This window comes from Eptatretus burgeri, chromosome 8 (assembly GCF_056783735.1).
Source record: "Eptatretus burgeri isolate ZD-2024b chromosome 8, Ebu_testis_v1, whole genome shotgun sequence".
NCBI lineage: Eukaryota > Metazoa > Chordata > Myxini > Myxiniformes > Myxinidae > Eptatretus > Eptatretus burgeri.
The window spans coordinates 797,984-814,572 of NC_140968.1; the positions used below are offsets into that span (position 1 = coordinate 797,984).

Sequence of the window (16,589 nt, forward strand, 5' to 3'; positions counted from 1 at the left end):
TTTAATTGGTTTTTCGCTTCGAGTGCGTTTCCATCCATTTTTTTATTTTCCATTTGTTGCGTATTTCTCTTCATTTCGTTGGTTATGCTCTGCACGAGTTCCATAACGTGCTGTATCGTCACCTGCCCTGGCCACTCCCACTGACTACATTTAGCGGTGGGGTTATAATAAAAAACCGACCAGATGAACGGCATCGATGCCTTTCCCAACCTTCTGGTACGGGTTTCTCTTGCACGGTGATCTCGTCCTGAGCCATGGATTCTACATTACTATTACACATACCTAATCCACCCGGCTCCCGCTCGCCTTGAGACGCCATCTTGCTTCTCGTGAAGGGTTAATTTAGCTCGCTCGTAATTTGGAGGGAATCGGGGGTCGCTTCTCTCACCCCTGGACCGATTCCCGTGAATTTAGCCGGAGACAGGAGAGCCCGTTTTCCTGTTCTCCGATACCAGTGCCGCGAGGAGGGCGATGAATTTGTATCGCACGACCTGACACCAGTGTTGCAGATTCGCGCCCGCCGGCGTGCTGACGGCCACGTAACTCGAATCGCGGCACGTCGCCCACCGGACGGACAATCCAGTCGTGACCCTCTCGGACCAACGCCGGGAACCAGTCACGGGTGGACCTTTCGGTCTCACCGCGATCGAGCCAATCAGCCCCCACGTGGGATAGGGTTGCTCGCCAAATTCGACCTACCTAAGTACCCACGCGGAGGGTAGACCGGGCGATCGCACCTCGCCGCAGGTCGACTTCGGACACGGGCCACTTAAGCGACCCGTTCCGTACTATCAGAATAACCGAGCGGTGTTATCGTCGACCTCGACGGTTCGATTAATTATCGGGCGTATTCAGCCCACTACCAACCCTTTACGTGAAGCAAGATGAGGATTCAATGGAGGAGAAGACGAAGCGAAGCGGGAGAACAGTTCAACAATAAAGCACATTTATTCGCGGCACACGGGAAGCACACAAATACAATTCCACCAAATGCACACAAAAAAAAGAAAACACAATTCCATTTACACAAAAAGCAAATATAAGTGAGAACACAGTGCAGAGCTAATACCGACTACCGAGCACACGGCAACACTTATACAATTCTACTTCACAGACGGCGCCGACAACACATACCCAAAACCAAGGAAAGAATACCCCCAAGAATGAGGCGGGCCTGAGGCCGAGACCGGGTCGCGCCTACCCGTCTGGTGATGAGACGCGGAGCGGCGATGGCGCCTCTCTCCGCGGGCCTCGCGGACAGTGTCAGGCAGGGGGTGGGAAAAGGGGCCCCCTTGGTCGCACTATCTCAGCGCGGGGGGAAACAGGAGGGGGTTGCTGATGCTCGGGGTATAGAGGATCTTTATTATCCCTGGTGTGCGTCTCCACCTCGGCCAGGTCGCGCTGCCGGCCTCCCTCGGGCGTGCAGCTCCTGGCACCGACGCGAGCACCCCCTCGTCTGCCTTCGCCGCTGCCGCCTCTCCGCCTCTGGACCCTCCGACTCTGGACTCCTCTTTGGGCTCTCCTCGTTGGACTCTCCGATCGACTCTCCCCTTCGCGACTCTCTTCAGCTTCTCCAGCTACTGCAGGCTTCGGGCTCCAGACTTCCACACTTGACTCTCCACCCTCCGACTCCTTCTCGTTCTGCTGACTGACGAACACCGTCCTTTTATCCCCCCGTAGCTTCGCCTTTGACCCCCTCCCTTTGACCTTTCACCTCGCTCCCCATTGGCCCGAGAAAAAGTGGGCGTGAAGGCTTTTTGATCCACAAATTTGCATATATCGATCGTTCTGGAGGCGGGGCCAAATCGCCCCTCGCTCACCGATTGGACGGCAAAAAGTGGGCGTGTGTCGTTTTTGATCCGTTTTTGAAGCACAAAATCCGTGATTTTGTACACGCTGTTCAACGTGCGCCCTACACGAGTCCAACACCGGTACCCACAGCGGGGCAAGAACGGTGGCGATGCTACGGTTGCGAGGTGTGACGTGAAGGTCGTGGCGGTTGTGGTGAAGCGGTGTTGTGGTTGGTGGTTGATGTTGTGGTTGTGGTGATGGCGATTGGTCCAAAATAAAGATAGTAAAAGAAAAACGGCTATCCTGAAGAGTCGCAGCTCGCATAAATGACATGTATTCCCACTAGACAACGGGTTCGGGCCTAACTACACATGTACTTACCGAGATACCTCACCTAAGGGACCTAATAACTACAGGAAAGGTCTGATCTCTGTAATTGCAAACAAAGGTTTCTGTACAAAATATTAAATTCAGTTTTTCTGATTTATCAAATACTTATTTCATGCAATAAAATGCAAATTAATTATTGAAAAATCATACAATGTGATTTTCAAGATTTTTATTTTAGATTCCGTCTTTCACAGTTGAAGTGTACCTCTGATAAAAAATTACAGACCTCTACGTGCTTTGTAAGTGGGAAAACCTGCAAAATCGGCAGTGTATCAAATACTTGTTCTCCCCACTGTATGTATGTATATATATATGTATATAGATATATATATATATATATATATATATATATATATATATATATATATATATATATATATATATATATATATATATATATATATATATATATATATATTATACGCATTACACCATAAAGAGTCCTCAGGTGAGATATCTCTAAGTCCATGTGAGGGAATTTATGCGATCCATCAGTTAGCCATTTTTTCTTTCTCTATTGTTATTTTCGACCATTAAGCCACCAACAACGCAAACAGCTACTACCTTTACCTTCACAACTCCATCCCACAAACATCGCTTCACCGCCATTCCCAAACTACACCATAACCATCAAACCACCACCGAAAACCCTCCACCACCTTCGCCTTTCTCCTTCACAACCAACAACCGCACCACCTGTGAACACTGAACGTCGGGCTGTCTAGAGCCCGTTCAGCGATTGGTGCCAAACGCACCGAGACGCGAGCGCGAATGGCGGCCTTTCCGAGGGGAAAATTCGGATCCAAAATGCTTCACGCCCACTTCCCCTCTGTCCAATGGGCGAACGCGAGGCGGCTTGGCCCCGCCTCCAAGCGTGTGTATGTGAAGTCCGTTTATGCAAATATGCGGATCAAGGGAGGTTCACGCTCCTTTTTGCCCGACCAATGGCTAAACAGAGGGTGGCGTGGCCCCGCCTCCAATCGTGTTTTGATCCGCATATTTGCATATCGGCTCCTCCTGAGACCTATAAAGATACGAGTGCAAGGTGACTCGGCGCGTAAGTTGGCGGCGGGAGTTGGAGAGAGTGGAACTGGTGGAGCTGAGTGGAACGGGCGGCGGGAGCGCGTGGACTGAGAAAGGGTGAGTCGAGCTGGGAGAGAAGTTGCGGAGGAGTTGCAGGGAAGACTGCGGACGGCGACGAGGTTGCGGTGTGGGGGTCGCTCGACTCGTCGCGCGATCCAGGCCAGCCAGCCATACCCCTCTCCCTGAGCATCAACGATTCCCCCCCCCCATTTGCGCTGAGATAGTGCTGAGGGGGGCCCCCGTTCCCCCCCACCCTAAACGTAGTGCCAACGGGACCGCTCCTGCGGAGCTCGCCGGAGAGGACTCGCCGACCACGCCAGGGCACGGAGTCGGGGCACAGCGGCGCGAACATTGCGGCTTGCCCGCCATCGAGTCACGAGGACGCGGGTAAGACCTCCCCGTTTTCGTGGACCTGGCCGATCTTCCGGGATCCAAGTTCATTTGGTCTACGGACCTGTCTGCCTCCTCGCCTATGAGGGTGGCTTTCTTTTTCCTTTGCTTTTTATGTAAATGCTTGTGGTGGCGCCGTCTGTTAAGTGAAACTGTGTAAGTGCTGCCGTGTGTACGTGTGTAGTCGGTAGTATCGCTTTTTTACTGTTTCTTTCTGTGCTTGAATACGTGCCTTTTATTATTGTTGCTGTGACTGAATATACGTGCTTGCTTTGTGTCCATGTGTCGCGCAATAAAATGCTTGCTTGTTGAACTGTTCCCGCTCTGCTTCGTCTCCTTTCTTTTTATTGACTCTCCATCCTGCCTCGCATAAGATATTGGTAGTGGGTGCAAGTTCCCGGTAACTAATCTGAACCGTCGAGGTCGACGATAACTCCACTCGGTTCTCTCTGCAGTACGGAACGAACCGCTTAAGCGGTTCGTGTCCGAAGTCTACCTGCGGCGAGGTACGATTGCCCGATTAACCATCCGCGTAGGTACTTAGGTAGGTTGAGTTTGGAAAACAAACCCTATCCTACGCGGGTGGCCGATTGGCATGATTGTGGTGGGGTCGAAAGACCCACCACCCGTGACGAGCTCCCGGCGTTGCTCCGAGGAGGTCACGACAGAATTGTCCGTCCGGTGGACGAAGTTCCGCAATTCGAGTTACGTGGCCGATCGCACGCCGGCGGGCGCGACTTCGCGTATATATATATATATATATATATATATATATATATATATATATATATATATATATATATATATATATATATATATATATATATATATATATATATATATATGTGTGTGTGTATTGTTACGGTTGTGTAAAATCGCATTACACCATAAAGAGTCCTCAGGTGAGATATATCGGTAAGTTCATGTGTAGTTAGCCCAAACCCGTTGTATAGAGGGAATATGTGTGATTCATCTGGTCTGCGACGCTTTGAGTTGTCTGCGACATGTGACCTATGTGACCTCATATTTTTGAACGTTTTGTTCCTCATGGATGGGTGGTCATAACTGTAAATTTCTCCTCGATCTGTTCAGCCATTTCAGAGAAGAGAATTCTTGAAGGTTTTTATTTTTATTTTCATCTGGCTGCCGAACTACGTGACCGATGACGTCATCAATTTTTTCTGTTGACCAATTTATCCCAAAATGACCCTCAAAAATTTTCATACACATCGGATATAGCATTCTACATATGCAATGATGTCATAATGAAGGTCCAAAGTGTTTAATTTTTTTTCCAACATGGCTGCCACACCATGTTACCTATGATGTCCTAATCATCATTAAAACATTCTACATTCGTAGTCGCTCCGATGGGGAAAATTTTGAGTCAATCCGACAAATGGTTGCAGAGAATAACCATACTCGTATTCTGTGTGGACAAACAAAGAAACAACCAAGAAAGATGTCATGCATCGAACTATACTTGCAAAATGCGTAAAACAAATTTGACCTTAAAAAATAACTTGTGGTTAAATTCAATGACAAAATACACAAATCCTCTTCAAATTACAAGTCAAATGGATGAAATTTGGCGATTTTAGAAACACCTATGTCAACTTTTTGCCCTATGTTGACCTCAAAAGTACTTGTGCGTTAAATTCAATGACCTGATGTGCAAATACTCTTCAAATTTCAAGTCAATGTGATGAAAATTGAGGATTTTAGAAATCCCACCTAAGTTGTTGACCTTTGGCCTATGTTGACCTTTAGGCCAATTTTGACCTCAAAAATAATTGGTGGTTGAATGCAATAAGCTGATTTAATATCATGTTCAAATTTCTATTCAATCAGATGAAAGTTGAGGATTTTATAAATTTGACAAATTTGTTGAACTTTCGCCTATGTTGGTTGTGACAAACTCCACCATGTGGTGAAGTTTCATGAAGATCGGTTTAAAATTGTGACAAGGAGCTACTCTACCCTTTGACAGGTTTTGTTTTTAATCCTGCTGGGTGTCCATATCCACACACCCTCCTCACCAGAAATCCTGGTGGGGGAGACGGTTTAGTCGCCGACAATCCGACCATGAAACAGGTTAGTACAGGTTTACATGGTACCTGTAACAAGTCACAGATCTAATCTGGCCTGACCTAACAACAGTGAAGACAGGCTTTCAAGTTAAAGGGGTTCCATGTGGTATGCAGCCACAGCCTGGCCAGCCGTTTCTTATCAACCATTTCATTGGAGTGCTTCTCTGAGCGGTGTTTGTCTCCAGACGTGTCTGTGTTTGTGTCTGGGCAGTGTTTGTCTCCGGACTGTCCAGGTGGTGTTTGTCTCCAGACAGCTTAGCTCCGAACACGTCCGGGCAGTGTTTTTCTCCAAATGTGTCTGGGCAGTGTTTGGTCCCGGACAGTATTTATTGTATGACCGGTAGAAAATGTATTTCAGACATCATTTTGTTTCCATGTTCACTGTTATTCTATGCAGAAGTGTTTTTATGAGACAATGTGAATCGTAATTAACATTCCACCGCACATTTGCCTTCCCTTCCTCTCACCCCACGCTGCCTTCCCTTCCTCTCACCCCACACTGCCTTCCCTTCCCCCACCCCGACTCACTCCCCCACCCCTCCTTGCTCCCCTTCACTCTCCCACCTGTATCTCTCCCCTACCCCTCTCTCTCCCCCCCTGTTTTTCCCTCCCCTCTCAGTATTCCCATCAGCGAAGTGACTGGTGGTATTTGCTAGTGATAAATAAAATCGCTAAGTGTACCGTAATTGGACCATTAAGCAAGATGATTCAAATGGGGTTGTTATTATTGTTGTTGTTGTTGTTGTTTATCGCACAAACGTTTTGTGTGCGTGGGTGAGTACATGCTGCGAGTTTTTGTGCACAGAAGAGTAAAATACAGACGTTTTATTCCCCTCCATAATGAGCAGACTTCCGGAGTTTCCAGCCATTCTCCTCGCCGTGGTGGAGCAGACCGTGCAGAATGTGATAGCAGAGACTGGTCGAGGGGAAGCGATGCTTACGTCACGCCACTGTTTCATCACGAGTACTCCATCACCACTAGCAGTGTCAGGCCACTCTGGACAAAGGTAAGCAGCCAGGCCTGTCTGAAACAAGTTCATCCTTATTTAGATCCCTTGGCATGTCGGTCAACCAAACTCCAGACATTCGTATTTAATAAACACACTGCTTTGGCCCTTTTTACACACAAAAAATTGTTGTACATGAGGAGTAAAAATAGTATGTAGATTCAAGGGTGTGTGAGGAGGAGAAGGGGAGGTCAAAAGTCCTCAGAAGGACTTACCTACAATAGTCCAGGACAGAGTGTGATTTGTAACATTTCCAGAGGGGGGGATAAAATTGACAGACATCATGGGGGTTGTTTTTTTGTTATTCCTGACTTTTACAACTTACAAGCTGCACATTACCAATAGCACATAAAGCTGAAAAGTCACATAACAATTAAATACAGGAGACCCTCGTAAAATGCAGGGATGCTTTCCTGCGAAACGGTGTGTTATTGTAAAACGTGTTATAAGGCAATAGTTAACATGTAAAAATGTGGATTATGTTCAAAACGGGGAAGATTTCAACCTTTTAAAGTTGAAAACCGACATTAAAACCTCAAAAAATCAGTAAACAATGCATAAAAAAAATGTAACAAATAAAAACATTAAAATTAATTCATTTTAATCAGTGTTACCATGATTACGGTTGGATACAGTACATGTTGCTGGTTTGGCAGACTTATTCAGATATGTCAGGCAGTCCAGTTGAGGTTGAAGGCTCAGAAGATTAATTGGAAGTTGATTCATTTGGGATTTTTTTGAAGAACTTCATAATGGAGAATTCAGTGGTTGTCTTCGTTTTCTGTTCAGAGACCTCCTTGAAGCATTTCAGGTTATTCTCCATCTCCCTCCACTCTTGGAACTTCTCATGCAGTCAGGATCATGTTAATCAAAGATGGCCATGGCTTCATCGATCAACTTTAAACCTTTAGCCATGACCTTTGTCGTTAGGCCAGATTAGATCTGTGACTTGCTGCAGGTGACCGGTAAACCTGTACTAACCTGTTTCATGGTTGGGTTGTCGGTGACTAAACCATCTCCCACACCAGCTTTCCTGGTGATGAGGATGTTTGGATATGGACACCCAGCAGGATTAAAAACAAAACCTGTCAAAGGGCAGAGGTGCTCCTTGTGAGCCAACGGTCGTCCATATATAGTGCCCAACTGTGTTTGCGGACGTCGTCTTGCAGTTGGGTTACTTTTTTCAGGAGTTTGGTGGCAGGATTTGTACTGCGGCCACCGTGAAACAATTGATTCTGCAAAACCTACAAACGCAAAGAAAACTGAAAATCCACTCCGAGGGAGTACCTCCTGTGCTGCTGCCCTTCACAGGGCAGCTCGCTGGATGACAGGATTGGGGAAAAGCCTTCAGGACCCCCATTCCTTGATGATAGGAGGAAAACCATTGGGTAAACTTCCTGGGTCAGATTGCAGTCGTGTGTGGCTGAGTGGTGCTGAGGTGTTGTCCAAGAGAGAATGATCTGCTTAGGTTCACCTGAGGCATTCCCTTCAGGTCCCTTCTGTTATCATCTGAGCTCAAGCATTTGAACGTCTGTATTGCAGCACTCTCTGAGGTTTGGAGACCAGATAGTGACGAGATCATGGTGGGTGGTTACACTTACTATTGGTCTGGTCACTGATGGTTACCATGTCCAAGGAGTTACTATAGCTGTGTCCAATAAGCTGACTCCCATGTTAAGTGAGATAACACCAGTCAACGAGCATATTATGAGACAAAGGATTCGTCATTCCTTGGGTGTCATTTCCCTGGTCTCTGTATATGCTCCAAATGAGGCAAGTGATCTTACCTTGAAGGACACATTCTATGCCGTGCCCGAGTCTGTGGTTGATCAGTGCCTCGGGCTAGATACTCTTCTTGTCTTGGGTGATTTCAATGCATCGACTGGCACTGATAGGGATGGTCACGAGACGTGTTGGTCCCTTTGAGTCTGGAACTGTGAACCAGAACAGCACGAAGTTTCGGCAGGGGCTGCTTACAGCCTATGTTGATCTCTAGAAAGCATTCCATTCAGGGTGCCCTCTGGAGGATTCTTGGTCTTCATGGCGTGCCACCAAAACTGATCAATCTGACGTCTGAACTATACTCTGGTGCTGCGAATGCTGTGAGATGTGGTCATTCCATTTCCTCCTTATTTCCAGGAGTTACTGGAGTTCATCAGTGGTGTGTACTGGCCCCCACACTTTTCATCACTTGTATGGACTGGAATCTGGGAAGGATTTCAGAGAGATAAAGCAGTGGTGCATTGTTTGGGCGTATCGAGATCTCTGACCTTGATTTCGCAGATGATGCAGTCATCTTTGCGGAGACTCTGGATATCCTTTTTGGGGCCCTCGAGGTGCTGAATGAGGAGTCAGAGCCGCTGGGATTATGGGTTTCCTGGGTCAAAGCTAAGATTCAGGCTTTCAATGACATCTTGGATGCTGCTATCTTGTCTGTACTTTATTGTGGTGAGGATGTTGAGGCCACGGAGAGATTCACCTACCTTGACAGTGATATTCATGTCTGCTAACTGTGAGCCAGAGGTCAATAGACGTCTCGGTCGGGCCTGGGGAGTCATGGATTCATTAGATCACAGAGTGTGCCACTGTCGGTACCTGTGCAGGAGGACGAAAGTCCGAGTCTTCAGGTCCTTCATGCTTCCAGTCTTGCTCTACAGTTGTAAGAGTTGGACTCTGACCAACTCCTTTGGTACCAGGTCTCTTTGGAAAATCCTTGGCTATCGTTGGTCATACTTTGTGCTCAATGAGTGGTTGCTGAGAGAAACTCAAAAGAAATTTTTTACCTGTATAGTCCTTGATCGTCAGCTGTGGCTGTCTGGACATGTGGCTCATTTTCCTGACATTGATCCTGCTCACCAGATTCTCTCGGCAATGGAGCTTCGTGAGTGGAGGAGGCCTATGGGCAGACCATGTACCTCGTGGTTCAGCAGATTGATCGGCATCTCAAGGATATGGGGATGGGCCAGGCATCTGCCTGGGAGATGGCCAGATGGAGGCCCCTAGAGTACCGGCAGAAAGTGGACGCAGTGACGTGCTGCTCCGGCGCATGCTGCCATACCTGACCTGAACTGACTTTCGTTGTGAGTGTTTTGACAGGCACAACCTCCTCAAGACTTAATTCTGTTTCCTCCCTGATGCACTCCTCCAATCAGGAGATCTTAATTGCTCATCTCCCTGTGTGAGAGAAGCAAATCCTCCACATCACCTTCGTTGACCTCCTCAAATCCCATTTGCAGAGCTGTGTCCACAATCTGCTGCCTCGCTTTGCTGATTTCAGCCTCCGTGAAACCTCTGAACTCAATCACTCCCTCAGACCAGAGTTGATGGAGATGAAAGTGTGGTTGAGAATGTGTTTCCAATAAAGTCCTGTTTCATCGAGGTTAAACACCTGGCTTGGTGCGTAACCTCCACCTGCAATCACTGATTTGAAAACAGTTGGAAAATGTTCGACAGCAGCATCATCTGTAGCAGCAGCTTCCCCAGTAACTTGAAATTGTTGAACTCATGGCGACTCTTGAAGCACTCGAACCACCCATGACTGGCAGCAAAAGGCATTGCATCGTTGGTTATCTTCGCCATACAAGCTCCTTGCCTTCTCTTGAATGACCATTCCAATCAAGGGAATGTTCTGTTGGTGCTGATGCTCTATCCACGTAGTCAGCATCTTTGCCATTTTCTCAATCAAATCAGGCTGAGATCATGTAGTTCTGGTAACACTGAGATTCGTTGTTGTTTGAGCGCTCTTACGGATTTTACCACGATTGTCATGAATGGTTCTCACTGTAGAATCAAGGAGTCCCATTTCTCTCTGAATATGAATGCTGCCCAATGCCATTTGTTCCATGCTTTGTAGCCATAGTTTCAGCTTCTGTGAGTGAATGACTCGCTCAGAATGAAGGAGCATGAACGACTCACTCAGTTTGATGGAGCATGGCAAAAGCATTCACTGAGAGTGAATGGTTCACTCAGAATGACAAAGCGCTGCTGTTGTCGTTGTTGAATTACATCCCGCTGTAGCAAAAAGGTTATATGAGGGTCACGTGTGTAGCTAAGAGCAGGGGTACCCAGCGTTGCAAGGAAAGGCCAGGTATTTCCACCCACCCTTCCCCTCCCTCCTCCCGCCCCTCCCCATCCGTCATCCAGTGCCGGATTAAGCCTCGGTTGGCCCTAAGGCATATTTTGAAATTATAGAGAATGGCCTGAAAATTTTAAACTAGATCTCGGGCTCATGGAAATGGACCCCAGACAAAAGATGAACTGATTCAAGAACAAAATATTTAATACAAAAAAGACAAATATTTAAAGTGAAAATTTAAAGTGATAGTTTATTTAATCCCTCTATATAATTTGCAAAATTGTGGCTATACAATACAAAAAATTTTGTGGCCCGAATTTTTGGCTGGCCCTGAGGCACATACCTTGTCTGCCTAATGGTTAATCCAGCACTGCCGTCATCCCACCCCAGCCTCTCCTCCCACCCCACCCCTCCCCTCCCTCTTATCATGTTCTTAATAAGCAACTGTACACCATACTTCGGAGGAAAATATTTCCTTTACGAGTAAATATTTACAGTACTTCAAAATTGCAATATAAAAAGCCCTTCGCGTTTTTAATTATTTTTTTTTGTACAGTGTGTAATCTCACTTTGAGAATATTTTGAACGACCCGAGGGAGAGGGGGAAGGGAGAGAGCAGACAGACAGACACACAGACAGACACAGAGAGACACACAGAGAGACACACAGATAGACACACACAGACAGACACACACAGACAGACACACACAGACAGACACACACAGACAGACACACACAGACAGGCAGACACATCAAGGAAACTGGAGAAATGGTGATTTTTGTGCTCGAATTGCAATGTTTGCAGCATATTAGTGACAGATATAGTTGTTGATAAATTATCTCTTATAAGTACTCTTTCAGGTCCAGATGCTCCATGAATAACGGAAGATCATGGTGTTCCCCATTGCTTTGGAACTTGTTAGCAACGAACGCCCTCTGCTGGAGTTTTGTGTTTTTGAAATGAAAGAGCTCGATGTGGAAATATGGTATAATTTCCAAATTCACTGTGCTGTATAAACATCGAGGATTCCAACGATGTTCCCTTAAACAAGTTATTGCAAAGATCCCAAACACATCATGTGTAGGAAATGTTTGCTCGACTTATCTTACTTTTGTTGCAATAAACTGCAATTGACTGCCCATCAGGAGACGTTCCTCCTATCCACGCCATTCTACGCAGCTATGATGGACCTAGACAACAATGACCCAGCCATGCTGTACATGAGCTTACCAACATTATCCACCCTGAGAGAAAAGACGGAGCAGCTCAGTGAGCAGTCACCGACACTTGTTGCTTCTTGAAGTATATCTGATATGTTCTGGAATCTCACGAGCTGACCACTTACTTACCTGTTTACCTACCTGTTCGTTTTGGCATTTAGGCTAAGTTCCTTTAACAAAGGACATCCTTTGCATTTATGCACCATGGAGCACCCTTTATGATTATCCTCAAGCAATGTTGGGGAAAATAGAACAACATGCAACCCGTTTGGATCGTGACTTTATTTCACGCATGTGGTGGGCAATGCCAGTTGTTGCTGTTGCTTTGCAAGGATAGACATGACACTCACTTTGTGGTCAAATGTGATTTCCCTCATGTGAGGACATCTTGGTACATTGCAAGTACTAAGCGTCTTGACAAACTGTCAACACACTCTGTTCATTACCTGTTGTATAATATAAGGTTTTTGCTTTTGTTAAAGTTTAAAAGTCATGTTATTAAAGACTCTGCTCGTTTTCCACACAGCATTGATCGAATAATTATTCAAATTTCTGCTCCAGTAGGAATACATGTATATGTATATATATATGTATATGTATATATATATATATGTATGTATATATATATATGTATATATATATATATATATATATATATATATATATATATATATATATATATGTATATATATATATATATATATATATATATATATATATATATATATATAGACACACACACACACACACACACACACACACACACACACACACACACACACACACACACACACACACACACACACACACACGATCGAGGCTTATGGAAACGTGAGGTAGCAGAGGGTAAAAAGGCAACGGACTGACAGTGGTGCATCATTGGGTGCGACGACAAATGGACACCAGCAAGTCGCTCTGTCATCTTCCTCGATCGGGAAAACAGTGGAGGAGGGAACAGTAACCGGCAAGTAAGAGGGTGTTTATGGGTGTAGAAAAGATTGTGGGTATGGTTGGGGAATGACATGACATGACATGGTGATGCACCACCTGCTGGAAATCCTGGGGCGAAGATTGCGATTGTTGCTCACTTACCTTTTAGAGCCGTCCAGCCTTGCTCTGATTCCACTATGACCCACTATGACCTGCCGGATTTATGGTTTGCATGCACGGCATTACCGCACTGTGCCGTCCCTCAGTCGACGTGAATACTGGTGTCCCATCTGCTAACGCGACTTGGTGGAAGTCCAAGATCCCACGACATCATTAATGAAGAGTAGGCAAGCCATGGAGGGGTTTTTTGGCCATGCTTTGTTCTTTTTAAATGCTGGCCATCAAGCAAGGAAGCAGCATGTACCATTTTGAAAAGTTTATTTCCGATGACTCAGCATGAGCTTGAACCGCCGACATCTCCACCTCAGAACAGACACTCTAACCATTAGACCACCTCGTCTGGTTTGAAGTGAATGTTACCCGTTTTATTCAAGCACCGAAACGCATGTGACGTCATCCGGTTACACAGCAATGCAATATCTTCATTCGGTGCATCATAACCGTTATAACAGGCGAGGGGTCACGTGCCGTGTTAATCTGTGCTCGCTCGTGTTTCACAAGATCCACACAAGCATCGCCATATAATCCCATCGACCTGGTGGGATTCGCATGCGGTCCCTCCCGCCAGCTCTCCCTAGAAGAGCTTTCAAACTCGAGTCCGTGGAACGTTTGGCTACAGCTCCGATTTGCGACCCTGGGGTGTTGAGCGACGCGGCATTAAGCGAACTTCCCTTCCCCGTGTCCACTTCGAGTTAAAGTACGTGCCGTAAACCCCAAACAAAATAAACGAATGCTTCGTGCAAACGAAGAACAAAAAAAGCCTTTATAGTGTCCACAGTAAATACCTCGACGATGAATCACTTAACCGGTGGAGGTGGGGGATTAATATCGGAAGAGACGGCGGCCGGTGGAGTCAAACGAATTGTGCGTCTCGTCGCGCATCCTGGTGAAGACGTTTGAAAACATTCGGGAAGTTTCACTTGCGGGTTTAATCTGGTTCAATTGAGAGTGCATCATGCTCTTCGTTTCATGGACAACATTCAGTGGAATTTGACTTCTTATTTAACACCCAAAAAGAACGAATGAGAGGGAGGGAGAGAGAGAGAGAGAGAGAGAGAGAGAGAGAGAGAGAGAGAGAGAGAGAGAGAGAGAGAGAGAGAGAGAGAGAGAGAGAGAGAGAGAGAGAGAGAGAGAGAGAGAGAGAGAGAGACAGAGAGAGAGAGACACAGAGAGAGAGACACAGAGAGAGAGACAGAGAGAGAGAGAGAGAGACAGAGAGAGAGAGAGACAGAGAGAGAGAGACAGAGAGAGAGACAGAGAGAGAGAGACAGAGAGAGAGAGACAGAGAGAGACAGAGAGAGACAGAGAGAGAGACAGAGACAGAGATTAGAACGGGTCCTCGCATGAAATGACAGAACGTGATGTGATCTAAAGATACTCAGAGAGTTGCCATTAACGTTTGAGCGGCCGCAGCTGCTACATGAAAGTGGATTAGCGGGCAGTCTGGGGCAGCCACAGGTAATGGCCTTGCACTCCCTGGCTGTACATATGGGGCCTTGGGCCGTAATTCTGGGATAAACTAAGAATGCAATGAAATACACTCAGTGATGCAACTGTGCGTGTGTGTGTGTGTGTGTGTGTGTGTGTGTGTGTGTGTGTGTGTGTGTATGTGTGTGTGTGTGTGTGTGTGTGTGTGTGTGTGCGCGTGCGTGCGTGCGTGCGTGTGTGTGTGCGTGCGTGTGTGCGTGTGTGCTGTGTGTGTGTGTGTGCATAAAACATATACAATCACGGTCTGGGGCTCATACGTGACAATGATGAAGCGATTACATATTATATATACGATATACACATTGACATTACGCATTACGACACATTACATATATATACATATACGCACACATTACACTGCACTACACACATACGCACACACACGCATATGCATATGCCACACAATGCACACATTACGCACACACGCACACACACACGCACGCATTACACGCACGCATATTACATCACATACACATACGCACACACACGCACGCACACACGATATTGCACACACATCATTATCGCACACACACACACGCACACACACACAACATGTATACGCATTACTGATTACTGCATACGCACACACGACACGCACACACATAACGCACACACACACATTGATACGCACACACACACGCACACACATACGCACACACACGCACACACACGCACACACACATATACGCACACACACACGCACACACACACATATATACGCACATTACACATATATATATGTATATATATATATGCACACATACATATATATGTATATATATACGCATAATATATATATGTATATATATAATATGTACGCATATACTACACACGTAAGCACACACGCACACACGCACACACATATACGCACACACACACACGCACACACACACAGCAATACACACATGTATATATATATATGTACACACACACACGCATATATATCATATATGTATATATGCACCGCCGCACACATATATACACTATATATATGTACATACACACACTACATGTATATATGCACATATATATATATGTATATATATATGTATGTATGTGACTATGCATATACACAGAGACGCAGAGAGAGAGAGATGTATATATATATATATGCACACACACACACAGCACACACACGCACACGCACACACACCACTGTATATATATGTATATGTATATATATGCATATATATATGTATATACTATAATATATATATGTATGTATGTATATGTACGCATATATATCATGTAACTATACACACACACACACATACACACACACACACACACACACACACACACACACACACACACACACACACACACACACACACACACACACACACACACACACACACACACACACACACTAGGGAGAACAAGTATTTGACACATTGCCGATTTTGCAGGTTTTCCCACTTACAAAGCACGTAGAGGTGAAGGCCCGCGAACAGCTTAGTCCAGAACATGTGCAGGAATAAAGTAACAATTGCATGAAGATATGGAAACATTTTTATATTCATTGATGATTTGCGAGCAATTAATGATGGGTTTGTATTTGATCAGCTTCATGATGATGTGTGTGTGTGTGTGTGTATATATTGTTGCGGATTCGCGCCCGCCGGCGTGCGAACGGCCACGTAACTCGAATCGCGGCACGTCGCCCACCGGACGGACAATCCAGTCGTGACCCTCTCGGACTAACGCCGGGAACTAGTCACGGGTGGACCTTTCGGCCTCACCACGATCGTGCCAATCGGCCCCCCGCGTGGGATAGGGTTGCTCGCCAAATTCGACCTACCTAAGTACCCACACGGAGGGTAGACCGGGCGATCGCACCTCGCCGCAGGTCGATTCGACACGGGGCCACTTTAAGCGGACCTGCTCCTGCACTATCGGGATAACCGAAGCGGTGTTATCGTCGGCCTCGACGGTTCGACATTA

The 16,589-nt window shown here is 46.0% G+C and overlaps 1 protein-coding gene across 1 annotated transcript in view; it reads left to right on the top strand.

Moving 5' to 3' along the window:
* LOC147020895 (cilia- and flagella-associated protein 65-like) overlaps positions 1-12,570 on the top strand; it is a 123,322-nt gene extending 110,752 nt beyond the window's left edge. The window contains exons 12-13 of the mRNA XM_085893544.1: positions 6,593-6,751; positions 11,973-12,570. Of these exons, the coding sequence (XP_085749670.1) occupies positions 6,593-6,751; positions 11,973-12,012 (199 nt within the window). The 3' untranslated portion in view covers positions 12,013-12,570. The remainder of the gene's footprint in view (positions 1-6,592; positions 6,752-11,972) is intronic.
* Positions 12,571-16,589: the final 4,019 nt, after the last annotated feature.